A 24,107-nucleotide genomic window follows, 5' to 3' on the forward strand; every position below is an offset into this window, starting at 1 on the left:
AAACTGTGTCTCATACAGATGAGATAACCAGAGATATATGGGAAATGAAATAAAGTTTATATCTCATTAAGTTTTTTCTGTAAACATTTAACTATAAACATCCAACATGATTTATTTGTTTTTCTGTGAGAAATGTATATCTTCTTAAATGTTCCATATAAAGTAAAATATAAAAGAAATATATCAAGGTCTGTAGGTGAATGTGAGATCCATAGTTCTATTCTCACTGGTTTATGGCTTAATTTACTCTTGGTTTCCTTATAATAGTAAATATTAATTTTCCAATTCATGCATAACTTTTTTTTTTTTAATATTAAGAGTACATATCATCCTTCCAGAAGGACTAATGCTAGTTAAAAGCAATTTACTTTGAAAAATTGATGCCTAGACCATGTCGGCTTTGGAAAATCACACAATCTCAAGTTGGAAGGGACCTTACGCGTTATCTGAACAAGGGGCTCCTAACCTTTGATTGTATTATACAGCCATTTCATGATAACCAGGGCGACTCTTAGAATATTTTTAAATTCACAAAATAAGTTTACATAGATTTACAGAAGAAGCTAATTATATGGAAATGTGGGTCCAGTTCTTTTTAGAATTCATAGATCATAAATTAAGCACCCCTAATCTGGACTAACTCATTTCTGAACAGTTCTCTCTTTTAAACTAAGATCTTAGAGATCTACTTTCCTAGACACCATTTGCACATCTTTAATTCTTGGGAAATTTTACTTTATTTGATGCCAAAATCAGTTTTTTTTTTTTTTTTAAATCTTCTACCTAAATTCTAGGGCCAGGTAGACCAAGTCTAGTGTCTCTTTCTACAGCTTCCTTTCCTATTTCCTCCCCAAATCTTTCCTTCTTCAAAGTAAACATTCCTAATTCCTTCAACTAGTTTTCCTGTGGTTAATGTTCTGTCATGTCAGCATCGTGTTCTTCCCCTGGTTGTTTCTAATCTTGTAAATAACAGTCTTGGATACTATGCCTCTTTTAATGCAAATGAAGATTTTATTAGATATTTTGGCTGTCATATCATATTGTTGATTTATTGAGTTCACAGTAAGTACTCACAACTTTCTGAGGCCTTTATAAAGTCTAGCAAATTAGTGATTTTTGTTTTTGTTTTTTGTTTGTTGGTTGGTTCATGCTCAGGATTATCCTTTTTATTCTTTAAAATTGTAATTTTCTCATAAGACTGTATTCCTCTTCCTTTTCTTTCCTGAAGGGGGTATATGATCAGCATAATGTTTACTTGAAAGTATCAAGACCTCAGTTTGAATCTTAACTTGTAACATTTCAGTAGTGTTATGATCATGGACATGTACCTTCATCTTTCTGAGCCTTAGTTTCCTAAATTTTAAAAATAAGTTTTTATAATATATTAATTATCTTAGAGTTATAAAGTTTAAATGTAATAATATATACAAAACACTCTGAGAATGATAAAGTGCTATGTAAATGTCACCCATTATAATTACTATTCTGGACAAGAACAGCCATCTTGGAAACAAAACAATAATTTTCTTTAGCTCAGGGCCAGATCTAGTTTTTTCCCCAGGGATAAATTATTTGTATTATTATCTCTAAATTTTAGTTAGTAGTTCCTATTTCTTTTTTAGCTTTTCTTATCTTTTTTTCTTTACTGAGTAATATTGACATTGAGTAAGTCTCTTTAGGGTAGTAGATCTAATAGCAATTTAATTATATGATTTGATAGCTTGACATAGACTGGTTATTGATCAAACCTTTTTTCCCCCTTTTTGAAATATAGTTTAGTAGAGTACCTATTAAATGCCTTTCTACTGTGGATGCTAAATAGCATAGAAAATGCTTTCTATTGTGCATGAATTTAAAGGTGAAAATTATTCTTTTTTATTATAGTCAGTTATTTAATTTTATACTTTAACACCAAATAAAATGAGAATTTCCATATGCAGAGTAGAACAAAAAGAGGTTTGCACATGAAATTGTGAATCTTTGATTCCCTTTTTGTATATAAATCACTTCAACATATAGTTTCTTGTCTTGCTTGTATTCTAGTCTTCCTTCTCATCTCTTCTGCACATTTAAAAATACGTTAATGATCTTTTCCTTTCTTTTTGGGCAGTCAGCCCAGTCCCTAAACTTATAACTGCATCTTCTTCTTACCATCTTTGAAGAAAAAGAAAAAATTCCTATATTGGATATGTGTAATCAGTCAAAACAAGAAAATGAAAATATTTTTAAAGATAATATTAATGAAATATGGCAAAAAATCATATAATGACTATAGAAATCTAATATTACTAATTCTTATGGAAGTAAAATTGCTGTGAACTATTATTTTAATCTATATTTATAATTGAGTTTAATTTTGTTTTTCATTTAGACATCTTCATTTTCACTGAGAAGAGTCCTAAGATTTTAGAAAATACAGCAAATTTTTCCTTAATTTATTTAATTTAAAAATGTAATATATGTCTAGGCTTTGTCAGTAACTCAGAAGCCCAAATATTAATACATGAAATGATAAGTTTAAAAGGGAAAATAGTGAATACTGGGAAGATGACTAGGGCAATTAAACTGAGTAAAGGTCCAGGAACTCTCAGACAGACTGGATTCCTCAAACTATGATAAAATTATAAATGTAGAACTAGTGTTCTGAAAAAAGGGTTGACAAATCCCAAATTTAGCAAGTTTGATTCTTATATTAGTAGTTGTAAAAATCCTTTCTTAAAGTAATGACTTTAAATTGTTCATTTTTTTTTAATAGCTTGAAATATTGACAAATTTGGCAAATGAAGCCAATATATCAACGCTCCTTCGAGAATTTCAGGTTTGTGTATAGAATCGTATATGCTACTACTACTACTACTATTTCTTGATAAATCATGATCTTTAAAGCTTATATTGTTTCAGTATTTTTGACTTTGTAAATCTCATATGAAAAGTAAAATATATATCTGTTGCTTGATTGATATCTAGAAAATAGTATTTATTTTTGAGTGTCTGTCAGATTTTTAATATTTATATAAACTAAATGCAGGTTGACAACTAGGCAATCATCAATCAAGTTAAAAAAATTATGAACCAAGATGTAACATGACAGAAAAGGGAATCATAAAGTAATATCCTCACTATGGAGTTGTCTTTATTTTAAAAATTAGGCTGCTGAGGGTGATTTGGAATAGGTGTGATTGGAAGATATTGGTGCTCAAAAGTGTTATTTGGTTTTTTGCACCCTTAAAAATTGTCCAATTTATAATTGTTGTCATTACATGCAAAATTTGTTTTTGAGATACACTATTTCAGTCAAGAATCCCATCCTAACCAACCAGAATCATTTCCTTCATCTGTTTGACCTTTTGGGATTTGTTTCTCAGATTTTTCATTGTTACTCTTTGATGCTTGTCCTCCTTACTTGCATTTCTTTCTTTATCTAGTTACTTGTTTTTGCAACTTTGTTTGCATCCTTTCTTTACTTTAGTTGAATGGTGTTACCATTAAATGTGAATTCCTTGAAGACACAGGGCTGTCTTTTGCCACTTTTTGTATCCCCAGTTAGCATATGCCAGTTTTTTTTCAATGTTTGTTGGCTGGCTATTATGTCTTGCTTAAATAGCAAGTTGATATCTTGCTATTTAATGTTCAGGATATTTTATTAAGTTTCTTTTGAAAGTTGATTCTATTTTTGTTACTTTGTCATATATCTTATTAAATCAGGAGATATATTTGTATCCTTTTTGTTTATGGAAGAACATATGTAGAACTATTGTATTGATTGCTGCTTTCACATTTTGACTAACATTCAAAAAGTTTATAATACTTGATTTATTTCTTAAATCTGCATTCATATCTTCCCTTTTTTTCTATTAAGCAGCATTGAAAAAAATGTTTTCCTTTTTTTTTAAATAATACTTGTAACTGAAAGCAAAACATTTTATAGTAAAATAAAAATCTTATTTATCATCTTGCAGCCCTTAAATTATTTGGAATGTTAAAGTAGAATATATGTATCTTTTGGAATATTTAATAAATTTTGTTTCACCAAAAGTGCATTCAAATTGAAATGATCTTAGATTCCTTCCTGTTATATTTGCAAGATGTTAATTTTAAAATTCCATGTTAAATATTATTTGTGCAATGTATATATTCTTAAATTGCTTTCAAAATTTGATAAATGCCTTTTTCTTAAAATGCAACTTTGACATTATATTGACAAAGTTTTTGTATATTTGTTATTGTCTATGATCATTGTCCTTTTTTTCTTTAACTTTTATGTTTACTGTTATTTGTTCTGCTTTTCTGAAAATATGAAAGTTATTATGAAACAAGCTCTTAATGAAGATTAGATAGTGTTTTATGCTTCTTGTGAATTGATAGCACTGAAGATCATTATACTTCCCTTTCTATAATTTGAAAATAAAATATGTGTTATCAGGCTATATTATTTTCATTTTGCCTTTTCTACTTTGTCTCAACCTCCCAATTCTTTGATTTGGTCTCCTGGAAAAAAAAAAAAAGACTCGTTCTTTGAGGCAGGTAGGTCGGTTATTCATAGATTCACAGATGCTGCTGGTTAAATGGACTGAAACCTCCCTGAAGAGAGAGTTCTCATCAACTCCTTCAACCTTGCACTCAGACTAATTGCTGTCTTTGGGTGACTGCCCCCCACTATCTCTCGGGTAGTCAGAAACCACTATGGCCACAGGTGACTGGAGCTAGCATAAAAACACATTCTTTAAATGAAAAACCCAAGTCATAGATAAGATATTAGTATAACTTCGTTGCTTTGGAAATTATGTATTTTTAGAATATATACTTATTTGATAAATGTAATAATTTTTATAAGCCTACAATGCACAATTAATGGACAAATTTGTCATGATTTTTCATTTAATAAGACTGATGTACAGTTAATGGATTTCCTGTTTTCCTTAGACCTATGTGAAAAGTCAAGATAAACAGTTTGCTGCAGCGACCATCCAGGCTATTGGCAGATGTGCAACCAACATCTCAGAAGTAACTGATACCTGCCTTAATGGCCTGGTATGTTTGCTGTCCAACAGAGATGGTAAGGCAGCTTCTTTTTTGTTTATAAGTACTTAATAATTTGAATCCCTTTGTAGGTAGATCTACAGGTAACAGATAGCACAATTAGAACTGTCATATATTGAATTTTTTCTTTTGAATCACTTGTAATATAAGTAGTGTAGCAGAGCAGTTGCATTAAAGTACTATTTGAAACTTAAAGCACTTTTGCTCTTTTAAAAAAAATAATATTTAATTCACAAATGGTGGTAAACATAACATTACTGTCTACAAGTGATAATAGCAGTTTCTTTCATTTGTTGTAGTTCTTTAAAAATTTACTCCCTTTGAGCTACCATATCATAAGAAATATTTTTTCCTCTTAATTCTGATAGGTTGTGAATGTTGTATAATAATTGTTCACCTGCAGAGGGTGCTGAAAGCAGGCAAATACTTTTTTTTTTAAATGTAAAATTGATGATATTAAAAATTATGTTCACTGTTTTAAGTTAAACCCTTTAAAATTGGCTTGGTTTTTAAAGTGATTTTGCATTTAAATTAGATTAGAATTATACATCATTAGGTTGCAAAATTTAGGTGGATATAAACAAAGCAAAAGTGTAAAAATATTGGCAATATAGGTAGTTAAAAATCCATTCAAAAATTATCTATTCAGTTTTTGATGATAGATGCAGTTTTTGATATTTAGAGACATAAATAATAGACTATGGTTACTTTTAGAAAGGAAAGGAAAAAATTCCTAGCTAAAGAAATTTTCGTGACAATTTTCTTTGAGAAATTGTTTTATTAATAGTATTTGTGTTTGAAATGATAAATTCTGCTTAGTAAAAATATTGTTCTGTGGGCAAAATGTAATCGAAATAATCTATGAAATTATGAATATTACAGATACTCTCATATGCACATGTACTTTTTATGTGTACTTATATATTCTAAATATAAAACCTGGAAATTTTAAACATTAGCATATTTTTAATAATTTTTCTAATGAAAAGATTGCCATGCAAATAATTTGTTATTGGAAATAGCCTTTTCCTAATAAAAGTTTTTATTCACATATGAAGTAATTTATTTTAAATATTCCAGCGCTCCCCCCAAAAAAAAGAAATGAAATTTAATTTCAAAAGTGCTTTTATGTATGTCATTTGATATGAATAGAGATTGCCAACTTAGAGATATTCAACATAGGTAAAAAAAAAAAAAACCATAAAGTTTACTTTTTCTAAATGGATTAAGATTTTTTTATTTTACTTTTCCATTTAGTAAAAATATTATTTACTTTGCTGTAGTTCACACTTTAATTTCCTTAGTTCCCATAATATTTTCATTTTAGACTCGTGATTGAACATTTTAAACAACCCAAACTTTTTGGATTAATTCAAAAGTTGTTATTTAAATTTATTTGACTAATTTTTAAAAGTAAAGTACTATTATTTTAAAGTTAAAAACTGTTTACCAAATCCAGTTGTTTATATTGCCAGTAAATTTAATACTGTTTGATTTCACAGTATGTAGATATAGATATAGATACACACACAATTATATATTTATGTTTACACACAAACACTGTTGTTGTCTAGTGTTATTTGTATTTCCCTATTTGCTTCTTAGAGATGTGACCACTGATAATAGAATGTACACTTCTTAGGAAATATTTTTTTCATCCAAATATTGTCTTCATTTTGTTATGTTGAAGAATTTTAGTTTACCTTATCTTTTACATGGACCCAAAATTTTAAGACTATCTAGTATTAGGCTTTGTCTTTCCATATTATTTGCTATACATGATGTTATTTAAATCACAGAAAAATGAAACTAAATTGGTAAGTCAGGTCTGTCAAACCGGTATATCAGGCCCTTGGCATGCTCGTATTCTTGTTTTGTAATTCATATTATACAGCTTCTATTTTAAAATTATCATTACTATTTTATAAATGTATAAAATTGAGTTATTTATATTTAATCTAAAATTTTTTTGTTAACTAGGAGTCAATTTTCTCATTCTTCTGCATTTGTATGGTATTTTTATGATTCAGTTTCTAAGAATTATACACATTTCTGTATCTTTAGTTAAATCTACAACTGAATTTATAGCTACATCTGCATTGTTACATATATAAGAATTTAATCTTTTTTTAAGTTTAACCTATCTCCACAAGTTTTATTTTTTAATATGAGATGAGATTTTATCATTTCTATCTTTAATAGGAGGTGTTGCTTTTATTCTGCAAAATTAAATACTGACTTTCGGAAATTATCTAAGATATTAACAGTTATGAAATAAGATTTGTTACACTAGCTTTTCTTTAAAAAAATTTAATTTAATGCTCAAAATTTATCTTGTCTTAATTTTGACCCTGTATATAAGTATTTTAAAATTGTAATAGGATAAAAAGTGAACCTTTTCTAAGAGTTGTATCATGAATGCTAAAGTTCAAGTTCTGGAGAGGAAAGTTAAGAATAACAAAAGGATCTAAACTATAATATTGTTATGGAATTATTATATTATGGAAAAAAGATGATCACAGAAGGCTTTGCACTATTAGTGCTTTTTTGTTACACAATTTTTGACTGAATTGTCTTAACTGGATTTAATAAGGCACTTAATTTAGCAGTCTTTTCTCTGTGTAATTTTTGTCTATTTCCAAAAAATAAATCTTTCATCAAAAATTGAAAAAATTTCACTATTAAGGTAATTGAGAAGAATATGTTGCAAGATCTCAAAGTACTTCCAGAACTGTTTTGAGCAATGGTATCTTCTAGGAATTATGTAATACTTTGACTTGAACAGTATTTTCCATAATAGTTTTAAAATTCCCATTACTTTTTCATGACACTTCCAAGATATCTTAAAATGTAATTAATGGATTTTTCCGACGACTTTTCTGGTTCTCCTTTCATCCTTAGATTTTGCTTGAAGAATCCTTGATTTGCCAATAGGAATGATTGGCTGTAGATTCATAGATTATGTTTTCTACAAATTATATTTTCCATATTAATAATTTTGTTCATTCTATTAAATGTGAATTCCAGTAGCTACTGTGTATGAAGTGTAGTGCTATCTGACATCCCTGCCCTAAAGAAAGTTTATAATCTTTTAAGAGATATAAAATTCATTAGGTTCTTTAAGTTCTGAGAAACATCTTATATGGACAAGCAAATATGTGATAAACCAAAGTTCTCTGTAAATTCAAAGAAGAAAAAGTCAATGGTTCAAGAAGACTTCATGGAAGAAATGGCATTTCAGATAGGCCTTCATAAGTTTGTAGCATAGGATACAGCATAATATACAAGATGATTTTATCTACCCTCTTGAAACTATTTCTCCAGATAGTTTTATTTCTTATAAAATGCTATTATATGTAGTTTCTATATGTACATTTTCTAGAAAATTCTTTCCTTTTTGTAGGCCTTGTAACCTAGCCTACAAAAAAATCTTTTTTGTTTCTCCACCATTTTCTTTGCTTATAAAGCATCATTTCCTGGGGTATTTCCTTCCCTGCATACCAGCTATATACTCCCTCATTCATTCAAATTCCCTTTCAGTTTCATAAAACCTGATGGTTTAGCTTTTTAATACTATAGAGTTGGCTCTTCTTAGGCATGGATCTTTTTATTTAGTATATAATTTAGCATTATTGTCCTACATGGCATATTATTGCAAATCTATCCCTCCTGTTGCATGTTCTAACCATTCACCTGCATTCTGGAAACTTCTCTTTTCAATGGTCAATTAAATAAGATTCTAAGTCAGGGGTCCTCAAACTACGGCCCTCGGGCCAGATGCGGCAGCTGAGTATGTTTATCCCCCTCACCCAGGGCTATAAAATTTCTTTATTTAAAGGCCCACAAAACAAAGTTTTTGTTTTTACTATAGTCTGGCCCTCCAACACTCTGAGGGACAGTGAACTGGCTCCCTGTTTAAAAAGTTTGAGGACCCCTGTAAGGTCATTGATTAACAATCAAAGGAAATCAAGTTTCGTAAGATTATATGCTCCCTTTTGAAATGAGAGCCACAAGTATGTAGCCTGAAAGGTACATAGTATAGCAGCTTTAGAAGAAAAGCATCTAGATTTATACTCCACTGTCCATATAATTTTAGTCAAGTTTGTTGATCAGCAGCTCAGTTTCTCCATTTGTCAAGTGAGGGAATTGGACTGGTTGATTTTTTGGATCTTGTACAGATTTAAACTTACGGTTCTTCTAGTATATGTTGTTTTAGGGATAGAAATGAATTGTTGGGGGAAGGGGGAGAAGACATCTATGTGGACTTAATTTTATACCACAAAGGAAAACTCTTGGGTTGAAAGGAAAAGAGAGCATGCCATTTTGGATAGAGTTCATAATAGTATAGAAGAGAATATTTAATGTAGTTTAACTTTAACGAAACAGATTTTTTAAAGTTAGGGAAAGCATACTATGGTTCTGTGGTCAAAGGTTCTAACAGGAATAAATGCTATTTAAGGAATGGAAGGTATCTGAAATGAAATTGTGCCTATATAATTGTAGATGGTTCTTTTTAAGAAAAGTAGGGGGGCAGCTAATTGGCACAGTGGATAGAGCATCAGCTCTGAAGTCAGGAGGACCCTGAGTTCAAATCTGGCCTCAGACACTTAATACTTCCTAGCTCTGTGACCCTGGGTAAGTCACTTAATCTCAGTTACCTCAGCAAAGAAAGAAAGAAAGAAAAACTAGGGAAAACAAATATCATTGATTATAGACTTAAGACTTTAAAAAAAAATCCCAACTGGATTTAAGATAAAACCCAAACCAAACCAAAGCAGTGGAATAGACTGGCCAATAAAATTTTATGATTCTAAAATTGTGGAAGTAGAGAATTAATAGATATTTTGGGAATTTTGTATATTCTTACATGGGGTCTGAGTTTGAACTAGGTGACGTTTAGATCACTTAACTCTTAATTCTAAAATTGTGTTGCTTTGGTATCTACTGTATTATAATTTGGCTTTTTGTTCCTTTTCTTTATAGCATGAATTTTACTCCTGAAAAACAGTTTGCATCTGCATTTGCATCTGTTATTTTCAGCTTCAAGAACTGCATATTTCATTCAAGTGATTACTACCTGTTACAGAAAATAAGCACTGAAATGCATGATTTATAAGTCTTAGAACAGCTTGCCTATTTAAAATCTTCATTAAAATGTGCAGAAGAATGTATTACTGAACTAGCAGACAATCTCTATGTTTAAAAAAATAAAAAGTAAGGGAAGCAAAATAAATACAAAATCAGTGTCTTAATTTTTTAAAACAGAAATAACTATATGATACATCATTACTAAAGTAGATTTGTCATTTCCTATACATGTCATGGCCAAAGTTTCTACTCTTTTTGTTTAGTGGCTAAGGTAACATTGTGGAATGACATTGTCTAATTTTTAATTCATGGTAATAAAAACAATGAAAATTTGAAACTAGGAGTAGCACATGGGTTTGGCACGCTGATGGATTATCCTTTGACAGTGGCTACTGTCTTTGCTAGACTCTCTACCTTTGCTCTCATTTCTTCTCTTTACAGAAATGGGATATTGGTGACTTAAGTGCTAAGACCTCAGAATTTCCTAATATGCAACTGAATTCCCTTATTCCCTTTTGATTTGTTTGTTTCCCTTATTTCCCTTTTGATTGATAAGCATATGTTATATTAACTTAAACAGACAATAATTTAAAAAATATATTTTTTTGTATTCATCAGAAATAGTAGTTGCGGAAAGTGTGGTGGTCATTAAAAAATTACTACAAATGCAACCAGCCCAGCATGGTGAGATTATCAAGCATATGGCCAAGCTCTTGGACAGTATTACTGTGAGTAAATATAACTTTATATATGTTTTCAAAGTAGAAAAGCTTCTCTTTTTTGAGAAGCATGAAATAATGATTTGATAACTACAAGAAATGAATATAAAAGTTAGCAGTATTCTATTCCAATAGCCAGGAAGTTGAAATTTATTATCTTCATTGCCAGTATTATCAAACTATCCTTAACTGAAAGCTATGGATACCATAGCAAATATGACTTCTGAGATAGGGGCTGCTTCTCCTTTGGGATAGCTGTAAAGATTTCTATGCTGATTATCACTAATGATTTCATTAGAAGACAAACTGGAGATACTAATAGGAAAACTCAAATTGTCATTGAATATATCCTTATGGATAATAGTGGCCCAAAAGCTGTGGGCAATGTAATGATATTGATAATCATTCTTAAGTGTTACCTTCCAACATGAAGGACAATGATAAAGGGTAATAATAACTATTAGCTACATTTGAATCACTGTCTTGGTAAAAACTGTGCTTGGTAATCCAAATCTGATTCCTAACAGTTCATGAGTTTGAATTCTGACTCCCAAGAATTTTTGTGATTAATGATTTCTAAGAGGCTGTCTCCGACATTTATATCATTACTGCAACAGTAAAATAACAATATCAAGTCTGGTTTATTTTCTTTTTTCCTAAAAAAAAAAAAGAAGATTAGAGACACAATTTTTTTCCTATATAGCTATATATAAGTTCTTGTAAAATAAACGTTCTTATTGAAGCCTGAAATTTTTTTTTTGTTTGCTACAAGTTTAGCAGGCCTTTCCTATTAGTACTGCAAAATCGAGTTTGTAGCAGTAGTACTCAAAAGTGGTGTGTTAGTATGAATAATGTTTATAACTTTTATTAGCATGTTTCTTATGCTGTCATGTACTATATTATAAGCACTATTTCTTGTATTTTTGCCTTATTTTTTGTATTGCAGAAAAATCATTATAATATCCTTGGCATGCCTTGTAGAAGTTACATTATTTAAATATAGTGTACTACCTACATTCTAGTTTGACTTGCTCTACAAATTTAGCAGATTTTTGTCTTTGTGAATAAGTATGTGAAAATATATAGAAAAAAGACTTTCTTTGACTTACAGTACTTACTTGATTCTAAGTTATATAGATTAGTGATTATACTAAAAAGGGAACTGAACTTCATAAAAGAGATGACATTAACTTTCTCTTATAAATAGTATTTAAAATGTTTGTTTTTTTTAAAAAAACTCAAATCTTTTGTTTCAGTAGCTGAAATTTGATTTAAAAAAAAAACAACTTATGAAAGTTGGATATAATTGATATGAAAACAATGGCTTCCAGCTGATTCCTGAGTAAATTCTAAGCTCCTTAGTTTGTTAGTAAGGGCCCTCTACCTTCTAGTAAATTAGTCTATATAGAGGGTACCAATATCTCTTTCTCACAGAACCAATTGAATTGAGGCTGCTCATTTCAACATTTGAAATCAGACTTGTTTCTGAGAATTCTAGGAATATAAAAATGAGGAGACACGATAAGTTTCTCCTATATTTTTTGATTTCTACATTTGGTGGCAAAGATCTCTTCAAGTGATTATGTAGAAAATAAGCATTCACATTAGGGTATTGTATGGTTGTTGTCTTTTGTTCTCAAAGAGGACCAAAATGATGTCATGTCCAAGTCAAGTACATTAAGAGTTAAGCTATGGTATGTCCAACTGCAGCAGATCAGACCAGTACAATTTTGGAATGCTCTGTCACAGGTTGGGCACAAACATTTGGGTGGATTCTCCAAATAAAGTGCATCTTCAATTCTGCTTTGTTCATAGAATATAACACCTTCTCTAATGGTGCAGGCCAGTTTGGGCAGTCCTATGCCATTGCCTTCCATTTTGTATAATCAATTCCACAGTTCTTGAGAGACCTTGAGAATGTCCTTTTGTCTCTTTTTATGACTGCCTTGTGAGCTTGCTCAGTGTGAGTTTTCCACAAAATAATCTTTTTGATAAACATATGCCAGCCCATCAGAGCTACTCTCTCTGTGGTAGAGCTGAATGCTTGGCAGTTTACTCTGAGAAAGGACCTCAGTTTCTGCTATTTTATCCTGCCAGGTTATCTTTACAACTTTCCTAAGTTATTTCAATTGGAAGCAATTAAGTATCCTGGCATGGTGTTGGTATACTGTCCAGGTTTCACAGGCATCCAACAATGCCTTGGTCAGCACAGTGGCTCCGTAGACCATTAGTTTGATAATTAGTTTAATCCCTCTTCTCTTCCACACTTTTCTTTGGAGCCTCCCAAACACTGAGCTAGCTCTAACAGTGTGTCAGCCTCATCAATGTGTGCAATCCTAGAAAGTATACTGTCAAGGTAAATGAACTTATCCCCAACATTCAAAACTTCTTCATTTTCTGTAACTGGTGGTTCCACATATAGATGTGTGATACTAGCTGATGGAGCACTTGTGCTTTCTTGGTATTCATTGTTAGGCCAAAATTAGCATAAGCATGCATCTCAGCTTCTGAGGCTACATTGAATGCATAAGTAGCTACAAACAAACAAAAAATCATGCCTCAACACTCCCTCTACTTTAGTCTTGGTTTGTGGCCTTTTCAAGTTGAAGAATTTAGCATTGACATGATAGCTGACTTTGATGCCATGTTTGTCCTCATTGAAGGCATTTGACAATATGGCTAAAAATATCATGGTAAAAAGCATGGGAGGCAAGCACACAGCCTTGTTTTATTCCATTGATTATTGGGAAAGCATGGGAGCATTGTCCCTTATCCAATATCTGGGCAACAATGCCTTCATAAAATTGACATTCAATACTGATGAACTTCCTCTGGGCAACTATATTTTGATATAATTTTCCATAAGCCCTCACAACTGACAGTATTAAAGGCCTTGGTCAAATCATTGAACATTATATAAAGACTCTGTTCTACGTTTTGACATTTTTCCTGGAGTTAACAGGTAGCAAACACCATATTGACTGTTCCTCAACCTTTTCTGAAACCACACTGACTCCTAGTATGTCAATGACCATCTTCCAGATAGCAGGCTTAATCAGCCTATTAAGGAGAATTCTTGCAAGAATTTTGCCAGCAATAACTAAAAGAAAGACTTCCCTGTTGATTGTCACATTTCCTTTACCTTTCTAGAGATGGACAAAGGAGGTATCCCTGAACTCCTGAGGGATTAGCCTCCTCTTACTGTAATGACCTGGAAAATTTTAGTCAATTTTTGTATGAACAATAGCCCCCATACCCACCCCTAACTTTTTAAATTTCACCTGGAATAGAATCAGCACTAGATGCCATTCAAAACCTCTTTGGTTGGAATTTCAGCCTGACACCAGTGGCTTCAGCATTGAATGTTAATGATTTGTTGAGAACACTATGGAAGTATTCACCACATCTCTCCAGGATTATGTCCTTATCACTAATCAATGTGGCTCTGAGTAGTTCAGATGTACCATAAGTTTTGGCCCATAAATTGCCTTTAGTCCATCATAAAGATGCTTTGGATTGTTACTGTCAGCATAAAACTGAGCCAGAAATCCTGCATCTCTCTCTTAAGCTTCAGTTGTATTTTACTTTTGAAGAATTAAATGCTGCCTTCATGGAGATGAATGAATTGTCCTGTTGGTAAACACTGTGGAATTCTCGTTTTTCATTTAGCAGTTTCTGAATTTCCCCATCATTTTCATCAGACCAGTCTTGGTGTTTGGCAGCGTTCTGAACCATATGAGCAAATTCAGGGCTGTACACCAAATCTTTGAAAGCTGCTTATTCCTTTTTTGTTTCACTGTTGCCAACTGTGCACTGGCTCAACTTTCCTTCCAATTTAGTAACAAATTATTCTCACTGAAGAGAAGTGCTCTAATTTGTTGCATTAATTATTCTTGTAGTCATTTTACATTGGGACTACCATTTTTGCCTTTGTTACTCTCAACATCCTTTCTGTCTCTTCTTCTTACAGTCCAACAGTCTTATTAAATGCCAGTAGTTGCTGTGAGAATGTACCCACTAAGTTTTATTGCATTTGGGTAAATGGAAGACAGTGTAGGTTATGAGATGCACAAATATTGAGACTCCCTGCCATGTAGTTTCAGTCTCTAGCATTAATCTCCCCCAGTAATATAGGCTTGTTCTCTTGGCACATTGATGATAAGGTTCTCCAGGTTTTCATAGAATTTTTCTTTCACCTCATCAAAGTGGCATTTTCCTCCTAGTGGCAGTTGCATCGTCATGAGTCACTCCTTTTGGAAGGCATAGAAACTCATTGACTAGATTAGTTTTGATTGCAGAAACTATACCAGCCTCATGTCACTCCCTTCACTGCAGCCATTTCAGAAAAATATATATCCATTTGCTAGCCTTTGTTTCACTCAGGGCTGCTGTTTGGATGTGATACCTACTGATCTCTCTCTTAACAAGAACTGTTTATCTTTCAGACCTCCTGGTTTTTGTGTTTATTAGTGTGTACACATTCTATGTACTGATGGTGAATGGAATCAATATTTCAGAAGGTTTTGTACATTTTTTTGGCATTTTAACCATAGGATGGGATCCCTGCCTGCTGTGGTAATTATGTATCAGGCTTTAGAGTATTTTTCTTAGCCCCTTCATCACAGAAGTTGGTGAGCAGTATGATCTTTAAATGGTTTCTCAGATGCCCAGAGGGCTACTGAAATCCATTGCTGCTTCCAGTGAGAAGACGACCCTATAACATGGGCCATCCTTGTGCAGGATTGTGACTATAGCTCCCAGTGTATTTGTACCTGCTGTGTTGAAGTTGCCTATCACCACAGGATTCTAAACTGGCAAAATGATATGTCTTTCTCACTATGTCTTCTAGAGTCATCTCCGTCCACTGCTAGGACTGACTCAAGATGACTGGTGATAGCTTAAGATGCAGTGGATGACTTTGTTCTTTAGTGTCTGACCAAGCACAAGCACTCCACAGCCTTCATGGCTATTGGAACAAATTATTCTTATTTGCTCATTCCACCAGGAGAAATCTTCATATGCTTGGAGTAAGCACCTCCCTAATTCATTTGAGATCCCTTGGTTGCCCTCAACCTGCTTTAGCCTGTCTGCTGAAAAATTTTACTGGGGTGTAAGCCATTGTGCATGCTACAGCTTTTTGTAAGGTAAGAGTTAGGTGGATCAAGTGGACACTAAAGTGGACAAGCCTTTTAAAGGCTTGGTGGCCTTCTCAGTAGAGGTAGTCTTCCCTGAACATCTTGTACAATATTCACTTAAAGAGGTAAAAAGAAAAATACTTACATACAAGATCCATGTGTACAGATGAAAATCAAATATTGTTTTGTATCAAAACACTATATAGTTGTGTAAGGTTTTAGGAAGGCTGCAGTCCAGAGCTAAGACTAAAGTCCTCCAAATCTGCAAAGATATTGAGGTGGTGATCTCTTAAGACAATTTCCCTGGGGAAAAAATTCCCATCTTTTACATGATTAGGGATATTAAAGAACAAAAGTTAAGTTTCTGATTTAACTCTTAATTCTCTTGAACCAGTTTCTAGAGTCAAAAGTTTATTAAAAGTTTGTTGACTATGTTAACATCACTTGGGTCCTTTTGTTGAGTTCTGTATATGTTTAAGGATCTTACTGTTATACGGTGAGCCATAAAGCAGTTGCCCAAAGTTAAAAGTCCCAGTATACTGGGATCCAAACTACTTTTCCCTGCCTTATTTTTATTACTTTTCTGTTTGCTCCAGATTATCAGTGGTTTTTAAAGTAGAGGGTACAAGGTAATCTTGTGATGTGAGAAAAAAGTGTCAGGTGAGCTATACTCAGTTGACTCATATATCCATGTGATACAATATGTGTAATGTATCAGCAATATAGGGTATACAGGGAATATTGAAGGAAGAATTGAAGTTCCACAGTACATGGGGATTGACAGAGGCGATCTCATTTATTTGCATTGCATAACAATGTTTTTAGTTTCTATATGTCAAGATAAGTAGGTTTATTATTTTATTTAGTTGTTAACAAAACTAGTACTTACAAAGTAAAAAAAAATAATTTAGAGAAATTTCCCTTGAACAAACAGCAGATTGAAGATAATACTAATGGCTGAGCTGAACTTTATCTTGCTTGTGACATGAGCTCATTGTCAGGTACATTACTGGCTAAAAATAATTACCATTTAATCGAATTTGACAAGAAGTTGGCCAAAAAGATTTGGAATTGTCAAGAAGATTAGTTGAAATGCAGGTTTACATCCACTGATGTTAATAGTGCACTTCACCTTGTGTATATTGTACCTTAGGATGTTAGATAATTAATAAGACATTTAGAAACTAAGCTTTTGTTGCAAGAAACATTGTAAATGCGCTGTTTATTATAAATATCTACTCAGTTGACATTGAAACAGAATTTTTTTAACCTTTTTAAACATTTGCTGAACAGAGTTTTAGAACCCATTGTTTAAGAATGTAAAACTCCCTTTTACATTTTTTTTTTTTATATTCAGAATGTAAAATACCTTTTGATTTGTTTGGAAGAAAAACTGACATCAATTGTGGACATTTTACTAGCCAAATTTCAACAAAAACAAAAACTGGTTGGGAATAAAAAAAATGAATATCATGATCTAGTAAGAACAAATAATAAAGCATTTCCATTTGGTTCTATGTGTTTTTTGTGAGATCTTTTCTCATTTATGACATTTGTTAAAACCAAGTATTGAAGGAAATGGAATTTAAAACTAGATTTTTGAACAGTATAGCCAAAGTATTAAATCAGGTTTTTAAAAGAAACATTACTGCATGTTCAAACCATTAATTTTAGTAAGAACAACAATGTTTTTAATATAAAAATTATTTAATTCATCATCTTATTCTTTTAAAACTTTTTTGTGTTTTTATATTTCATATGGTATATTAGTACAGCAATGCATTTGTATGAATTATAAATAAATATGGATATTTTGGAATATATTCAAATTTTACTGATAGGCACACGTGATAGAGAATATTTGAAGACCACAGTTCTAATTCCTTAATACCTCCTATTCTTTTCTCATTTTTTTCTCTCTTTGCCTCTCAGCTTATGTTTCCAGCTGGAAAAACAAAAATAGGCAAAATAACTTATGCCTTCAGTATGCTAGTATATTGCCTAGAAAACCTGATTGTCCTAAATTCCTTCTAGCACTCTCTTAAAAATTGTAGGCTTTCAGAATACTAATAATATAAACAAAGTGAACCATCAGAAAAATAGCAGAGCTGAATTTTATCACGAGCTCCTTGTCAGCCACATTACTGGGTAAAAATAATCACCATTTAATCGAATTTGACAAGTTTTCAGAATTGGAAGGCACCCCAGAAGTTACATACTTATCAATTGTCTCTTATCAGGAACCTTCTCTATTACCTTCCTTAGAAAAGAAATTTTTCCTTTTGTGTCATGTTTACCCCACAATTTTCAAATTTTCCATCCTAGATCTAGCCTCTAGGGCTACATCTAATCTCTTTTCTATGATAGCTCTTTAAATAGGTAGCAGTATCTTGCCCAACTCCTGTCCCCCCTTTACCTTTCTTTTCTCCAATTAATCATCATAATTTCTTTTAGTAAAATACTATATGGCTTGATTTCAGAATTCCTCCCTATTTGGTTCCCTCATCTTCTGGACATGATCCAATTCGATCACATTGCTTATAAACTAGTGCTGGTTTACATATATGAATTATCATGACATTTAAAATGTTATCTTGAGAATTAACTCTAGTATTCTCAATGTCTCATCATGGCAAAATGCTGGAGGAATATTTACATTTTGGTTTTGTACTTTTTTGCTTTGCCAATGCAACTCAATTTAAAATCTACTTTTTGAGATTGCCACATCAAGCTTTTGACTCTTAGGGAGCAGAAAGTCTATTGACCACAGCTTTCTATTACAAGAAATTCTTAGCCATACTTTTACTATCCTGTACTTGTTTAGTTGATTTTTTTGAACCCAAACATAAGACAAATAAAAAGAATCAAAGCAGTTGATGCATTGATTCTGCAGCATTCCACATCTATAGTTCTTTACTTCACCATCAAAAGAAGAGAAAAAGTTTTTTATATATTCTCCAAAGCCAAGATTGAACATTATAGATTATAATTTTGGTGTGTTTAAAAATATTATTGAAATTAGTCTGTAGATTTTCTTCTAGATTATGTTTACTTAATCTGACACAGTTTGTGCAGATCTTCCAGTGTTTCTCTGAATTTTTTATATTCTTATAGTGTAATACATCATTACATTCATATGTTGGTTTGTCATTCCTCACTGTCAAGAACTTTTTGAATTCTGATTTTGTCATCCAACATACTAGTTATCCCCTATAACTTCATGTCATCTGAAAATTTGATGAGCATGTCATTTATTTCTTCATCCAAAGCATTAATAAACATGTTGAACAGAACAAGGAGAAGGGTGAAATCCTTGGGGCAATCCACTAGATACCTTTCTGCAGTTTGACATTGATCTCTTAGCGATTATTCTTGGAATCCAGACATTCCATCCAGTTCTAAATTCTCCTGAATGTGCTGTCATCTAGCATCTGTCTTGTCCCCTAAATATCACAAGAGACTTGTCTGATTCCTTGTTGAAAATCCTGTTATATTTATTTCAGTAGCATTCTCATTATCTATCGACCTAGTAACCCTATCAAAAAGGAAATGAGTTTAGTCTGGCATGACCTGTTTTTGATAAAGCATTCTTGCTCCCTATGAGGCCATTTTCTTTTCTAGATATTCAAAACTTTAAGAGTACCTTTAAGATTAACACACACACACACACACACACACACACACACACACACACACAACACACAATTGACACAAATTGAAGTCATAATCAATGTATTATCTCTCTGGTTCTCCATGATCTTTAAGAATTCACTGAGAGCAGCTTCTTTTCTGAGACCGATAGCCAGACTTTTCATCATGCTGTTCTCCTTACAAGATAATCTCTTTTCTGTTTCTTTACTGTTGGACAATTTTTTTCCAAGCTTATTAGCACATTCTTCTTTCATGGCTCAGCTCAAGAATTACTTTTTTAAAAGCATTTTTCCTGATTGACTTTGCATATGCCCCCTTCCGAAAACCTTGTATTTATTTTCATTTCCTACAGCTCCCTTTTCTTCTGCTGTTTTTACAGCTTCACTTAACAGGAGTGTGAAAACTCTTATGTGGATCTACAGGCTCTTTAGTTCCATGTTAAGGCATTTGTTACTCCTGGCAATGTTCTCCAAGTTCCCATTAGCAGAGTTATTTATTTCTTTATGAGTTGCTGAAAGTGGTCGTCGTATTCAGAGGTATAAGCTTTGAGAAGTTCTCCCTCCTTCAGAAACACACTTTTTTTCTTCATTGCAGGTCAGTGTGACACTTGGCTACTGCCATTTATCTCTTCTTTCTTTCATGAGTACTGAATGCTTCTTTGTTGGTGACAACTTTGGATCCCTGTTTTCCCTCTTTGAGGGAGAGAAATAAGTAGCCCAAAACATGCCTTTTAATTACCAAGCATGGTGTTAAGTGCTGTATAGATACTGTCTAATTTTTATCCCCACAAAACGCACAAAAACAGATATAATCACTGTACCCATTTTACATTTGAAGAAACTGAAGAAGCAGATAAAGAGACTTACCCAGAGTTACACAACCAGCAAGTATCTGAGGCTAGAAGTCAGGTCTTTCTAATTTCAAGCTTATCTCCATCTAGCTACCTTTGAAGTGTAGAACCCTGAGAATGTCATTTACTTAACTTCTGTCTTTCCTCACATATAAAGGGAGGATTCTAGACTCCTTTTAGCTCTATCTTTTCTTCTTCTTTTTTATTTGAAAACATTTATTCAAGTTTATTTTACTTTCCTATGTGTAACAGAATGTGGTTCCTCTTGGTCATGAATTATTTCCTTTTTATTTTTGTATTTCAAGCATTTAGCTCATAACAAGTGTTCAATAAATGTTTGCTAAAGAGATGAATGAAAGCTCTGAATTTCTAATCCTTAATGTAGAGTGAGAAACTCTGATATTCATTCTTGTTCACATTATTGCCAGAAATCTTTCTGCTCCTTTTTTCCTAATTCTGATCATTATGGTTGAGGGAAAAAAATGTACTGGAATTGACATTATTAAAAAGGGAAAATAAAAAGTTAACATATATAACAATTTCAGAAATATCACTTATGATGTTGTGAAATTAGAGTGATATGAGATCTTTTTTCTAGATGGTATATTCTATATTCTTTGGTTTTATTCAGTCGTGGTTAATATTTTTTAAAATTTAAGATTATGATAGGGATTTTTTTTTGTAAATCAATTTTTATAACTACAGAAGTAATGATATTGTTTCTCAAATTTGCTGGTCATCTTTCTTATCTTCCTCATCAAAACAGTCATTTCTTTTTTTTTTTTTTTTCTGAGAGATTTTGGTTTTTTTTGGCTCATAGTATTCCCCTTGAGACATAATGATATCTAGAGAAAGCCTAACATTGACCATTTTCATCAGCTTAAAAGTCAGTTCTTAAATCCTGTCATCAACATCATTTAAAAGAAAGAAATAAAAGTTCTGCTTTGTCAATTAACTGTAGTTAAAATTCATGCTGTTTAACTTTTCGCCTAAATTTTACAACTTTATTGACACATTTCCTGGACTGAAGGTTCATAGTATCCATTAATTCCTTAGAAACTTGTTGTACAATGTTCCTGGTATTTGTGATCACTGCTAAATTGCTCCCCAGGTGGCAAATGCACCGGAACTTTACCAGTACAAACCTGACCTAATAGATCCATGTGCTTGATCCTTATCTTGTGCTTTTTTTCTCTTTAGTCTAAGTAATAAGGTTTTTATTTGTTTTATCTGAGCTTTCTTAGTAGTTTCCCATTAGCATACTAGGTAAACGTACAGAGTCCAAGAAAATGGAAAGCTATAACATTTCACAAAATTTGCAGGTAACACCAGACATATTTTGTTAACATCATGATCCTCTTTTAACACATGCTTTTCTTTGACAAATGGTCTCCCCCCTCGCTCTGAGTTCTAGAAAAGAAATGCATTTTCCTGTTGTGATTGTGTTTTAAATACATAAGAAGATCTATGAGATAGTTTATCTTAAATCTGATGGAATACACTTTATATAACACATGAAAGTCATCAATAAGATTTCAGGAATCCTCTCATTTGTTATTCAACTTTCATGAAGAATTTTATCAATAAGAATTTTCTTTTTCCCCCCACTAGTTTTTATGCTCTTTTTAATGCATAAATATTTTGAGGACTTCTTTTTAGAAACAAGGTGAAAAAAATGCCATATTTCTCAAAAAGTTCAAAATTAGGTAAAATACAAAATATGTTCGTAAAATAATACCAAAATTAAAAGGAGGGAAAAAAATCTAGTAGGGAAGACATAGGTACTTCATTAATCCTTTTTTATTCTAAGTGCTTAAATAATTTTTAGTATCATTATTACTCTTTATACAAAATTTAAGAGGCTTGCAAATTGTTACATTCTTGCCTAAACAAGTAAACACCAGAACCACTTTTTTATATCTCTTCAACATATACCCAAAATCCTTTAGCATTGTCCTATTCTAAACTTCATGAAGATGAATTTAGCTTTTATCATTGTTTCAGAGAGCTAAACTCCCATTTTTGTGAGACTTTTAAAAATACTTACCTAGTTGTCGCCTAATATCTTAGAAAGCTATTTATATCTCAGAGAGATTGTAACTTGCTTCTAGTCAAACACAGCCACAGAGTCTCAGTGGCAAAATTTGAATCCAAGTTAGCTGCAGGTTCATTACCTCTATATTACCCTTCCTCTATAATAACACAGGGTGTGTGTGTGTGTAGTTACCTCCTACTCTGAAAACTCCTAAGATTTAGTTCAGTGCCTTCACATAGTAGGCACTATGTAAATGTTTCTTTCTTTCTCTTTTCTTTCTTAGTGCATATCTACATTTTTTCTGCAGCTTAGTCTTAGGCAGTGGCTTGAGCCATTCTTAGTGGCTTGCTCAGTATCAGCCAAGATAGAATGTCTTTTAGGCAGTTCTAGAACCATTCTTTTAGATCAACTACCTCTCCTCATGGGTTTTTAACATGAGGTAGATAAAGAAAGATGCAGAAAAAAATGCTATCTAAAAGAATCAAGATTCTCATTTTATGTATATACATACATTATCTGACAGGTTATTAGAACATTATGAAATCAACTAAAATAATCTTAGGTTTGGGAGTGAAGAGGTGCATTGATTTTATTTCAATAGTATAAGGATTTCCCCTAATGGGGAAGTTCTCTCTATTGATATAAATTGTCAACTGACTCCTTTTTCTCTAAGATCAGTATAAACTCCTCTCCTTTACATTTAAAGCATCTCATAACTGACTCCCAACCTCTCCTTCTAACACTGTTGCACTCTTCCATGTAATTCTTCATTCCTTTTTTTAAAATTATAGATAGTAGTAGGAGTCCTTAATGGTAGGAGTCTTTAATTCCCTATTTTTTCAAGTAGTTTATATATTGGAGTTGATTGTTCTTTAAATGTTTGATAGAATTCACATGTAAACCCATCTGATCCTGGGGATTTTTTCTTAGAGAGTTGATTAATAGCTTGTTCTATTTCTTTTTCTGAAATAGGACTATATAAGCAATTTCCTTCCTCCTCTGTCAGTCTGGGTTATCTGTATTTTTGTAGATATTCCTCCATTTCACTTAGGTTATCAAGTTTATTGGCATAAAGTTGGGCAAAGTAACCCCTAATTATTGCTCTAATTTCCTCGTCATTGGTGGAAAGTTCTCTCTTTTCATTTTTAAGACTATTTGATTTTCCTCTTGACTTTTTCTAATCAAATTTACTAAAGGTTTATTTATTTTGTTAGTTTTTTCATAAAACCAACTCTTAGTTTTATTTATTAACTGAATAACTTTTTTAGTTTCAATTTTATTAATCCCTCCTTTTATTTTTAGAATTTCAAGTTTGGTATTTGATTGGGGATTTTTAATTTGCTCTTTTTCTAGTTTTTTTAATTGCAAACCCAATTCATTGTAGTTCTTCGTTCCTAAGGAAAATTGACTTCTTGATTATTTTTCCTACATGATATTTCATTGTCTGCCTTCAGCCTTTTGCTTTCTCTTTCAGCCATTGCCTAGAATGCATTTCCTCCTCCCTGCTGTCTCTCAGATTCCTTGGTTTCTTTTAACAGTCAGATCTAAAGCCTTTCCTTATAATCCCAACTGTTAATACGTATCTACTT

General features: G+C 32.0%; 1 protein-coding gene across 4 annotated transcripts in view; it reads left to right on the plus strand.

The window, feature by feature from the left end:
• The window catches only part of AP3B1 (adaptor related protein complex 3 subunit beta 1), a 320,898-nt gene that overhangs the window by 157,656 nt on the left and 139,135 nt on the right, over window positions 1-24,107 (plus strand). For all 4 annotated transcript variants that reach the window (XM_051991812.1, XM_051991813.1, XM_051991814.1 and 1 more), the window contains exons 12-14: window positions 2,756-2,818; window positions 4,924-5,056; window positions 10,747-10,856. In XM_051991812.1, coding sequence (XP_051847772.1) covers window positions 2,756-2,818; window positions 4,924-5,056; window positions 10,747-10,856 — 306 coding nt within the window. The remainder of the gene's footprint in view (window positions 1-2,755; window positions 2,819-4,923; window positions 5,057-10,746; window positions 10,857-24,107) is intronic.

Source organism: Antechinus flavipes, chromosome 1 (genome assembly GCF_016432865.1).
Source record: "Antechinus flavipes isolate AdamAnt ecotype Samford, QLD, Australia chromosome 1, AdamAnt_v2, whole genome shotgun sequence".
Classification (NCBI taxonomy): domain Eukaryota; kingdom Metazoa; phylum Chordata; class Mammalia; order Dasyuromorphia; family Dasyuridae; genus Antechinus; species Antechinus flavipes.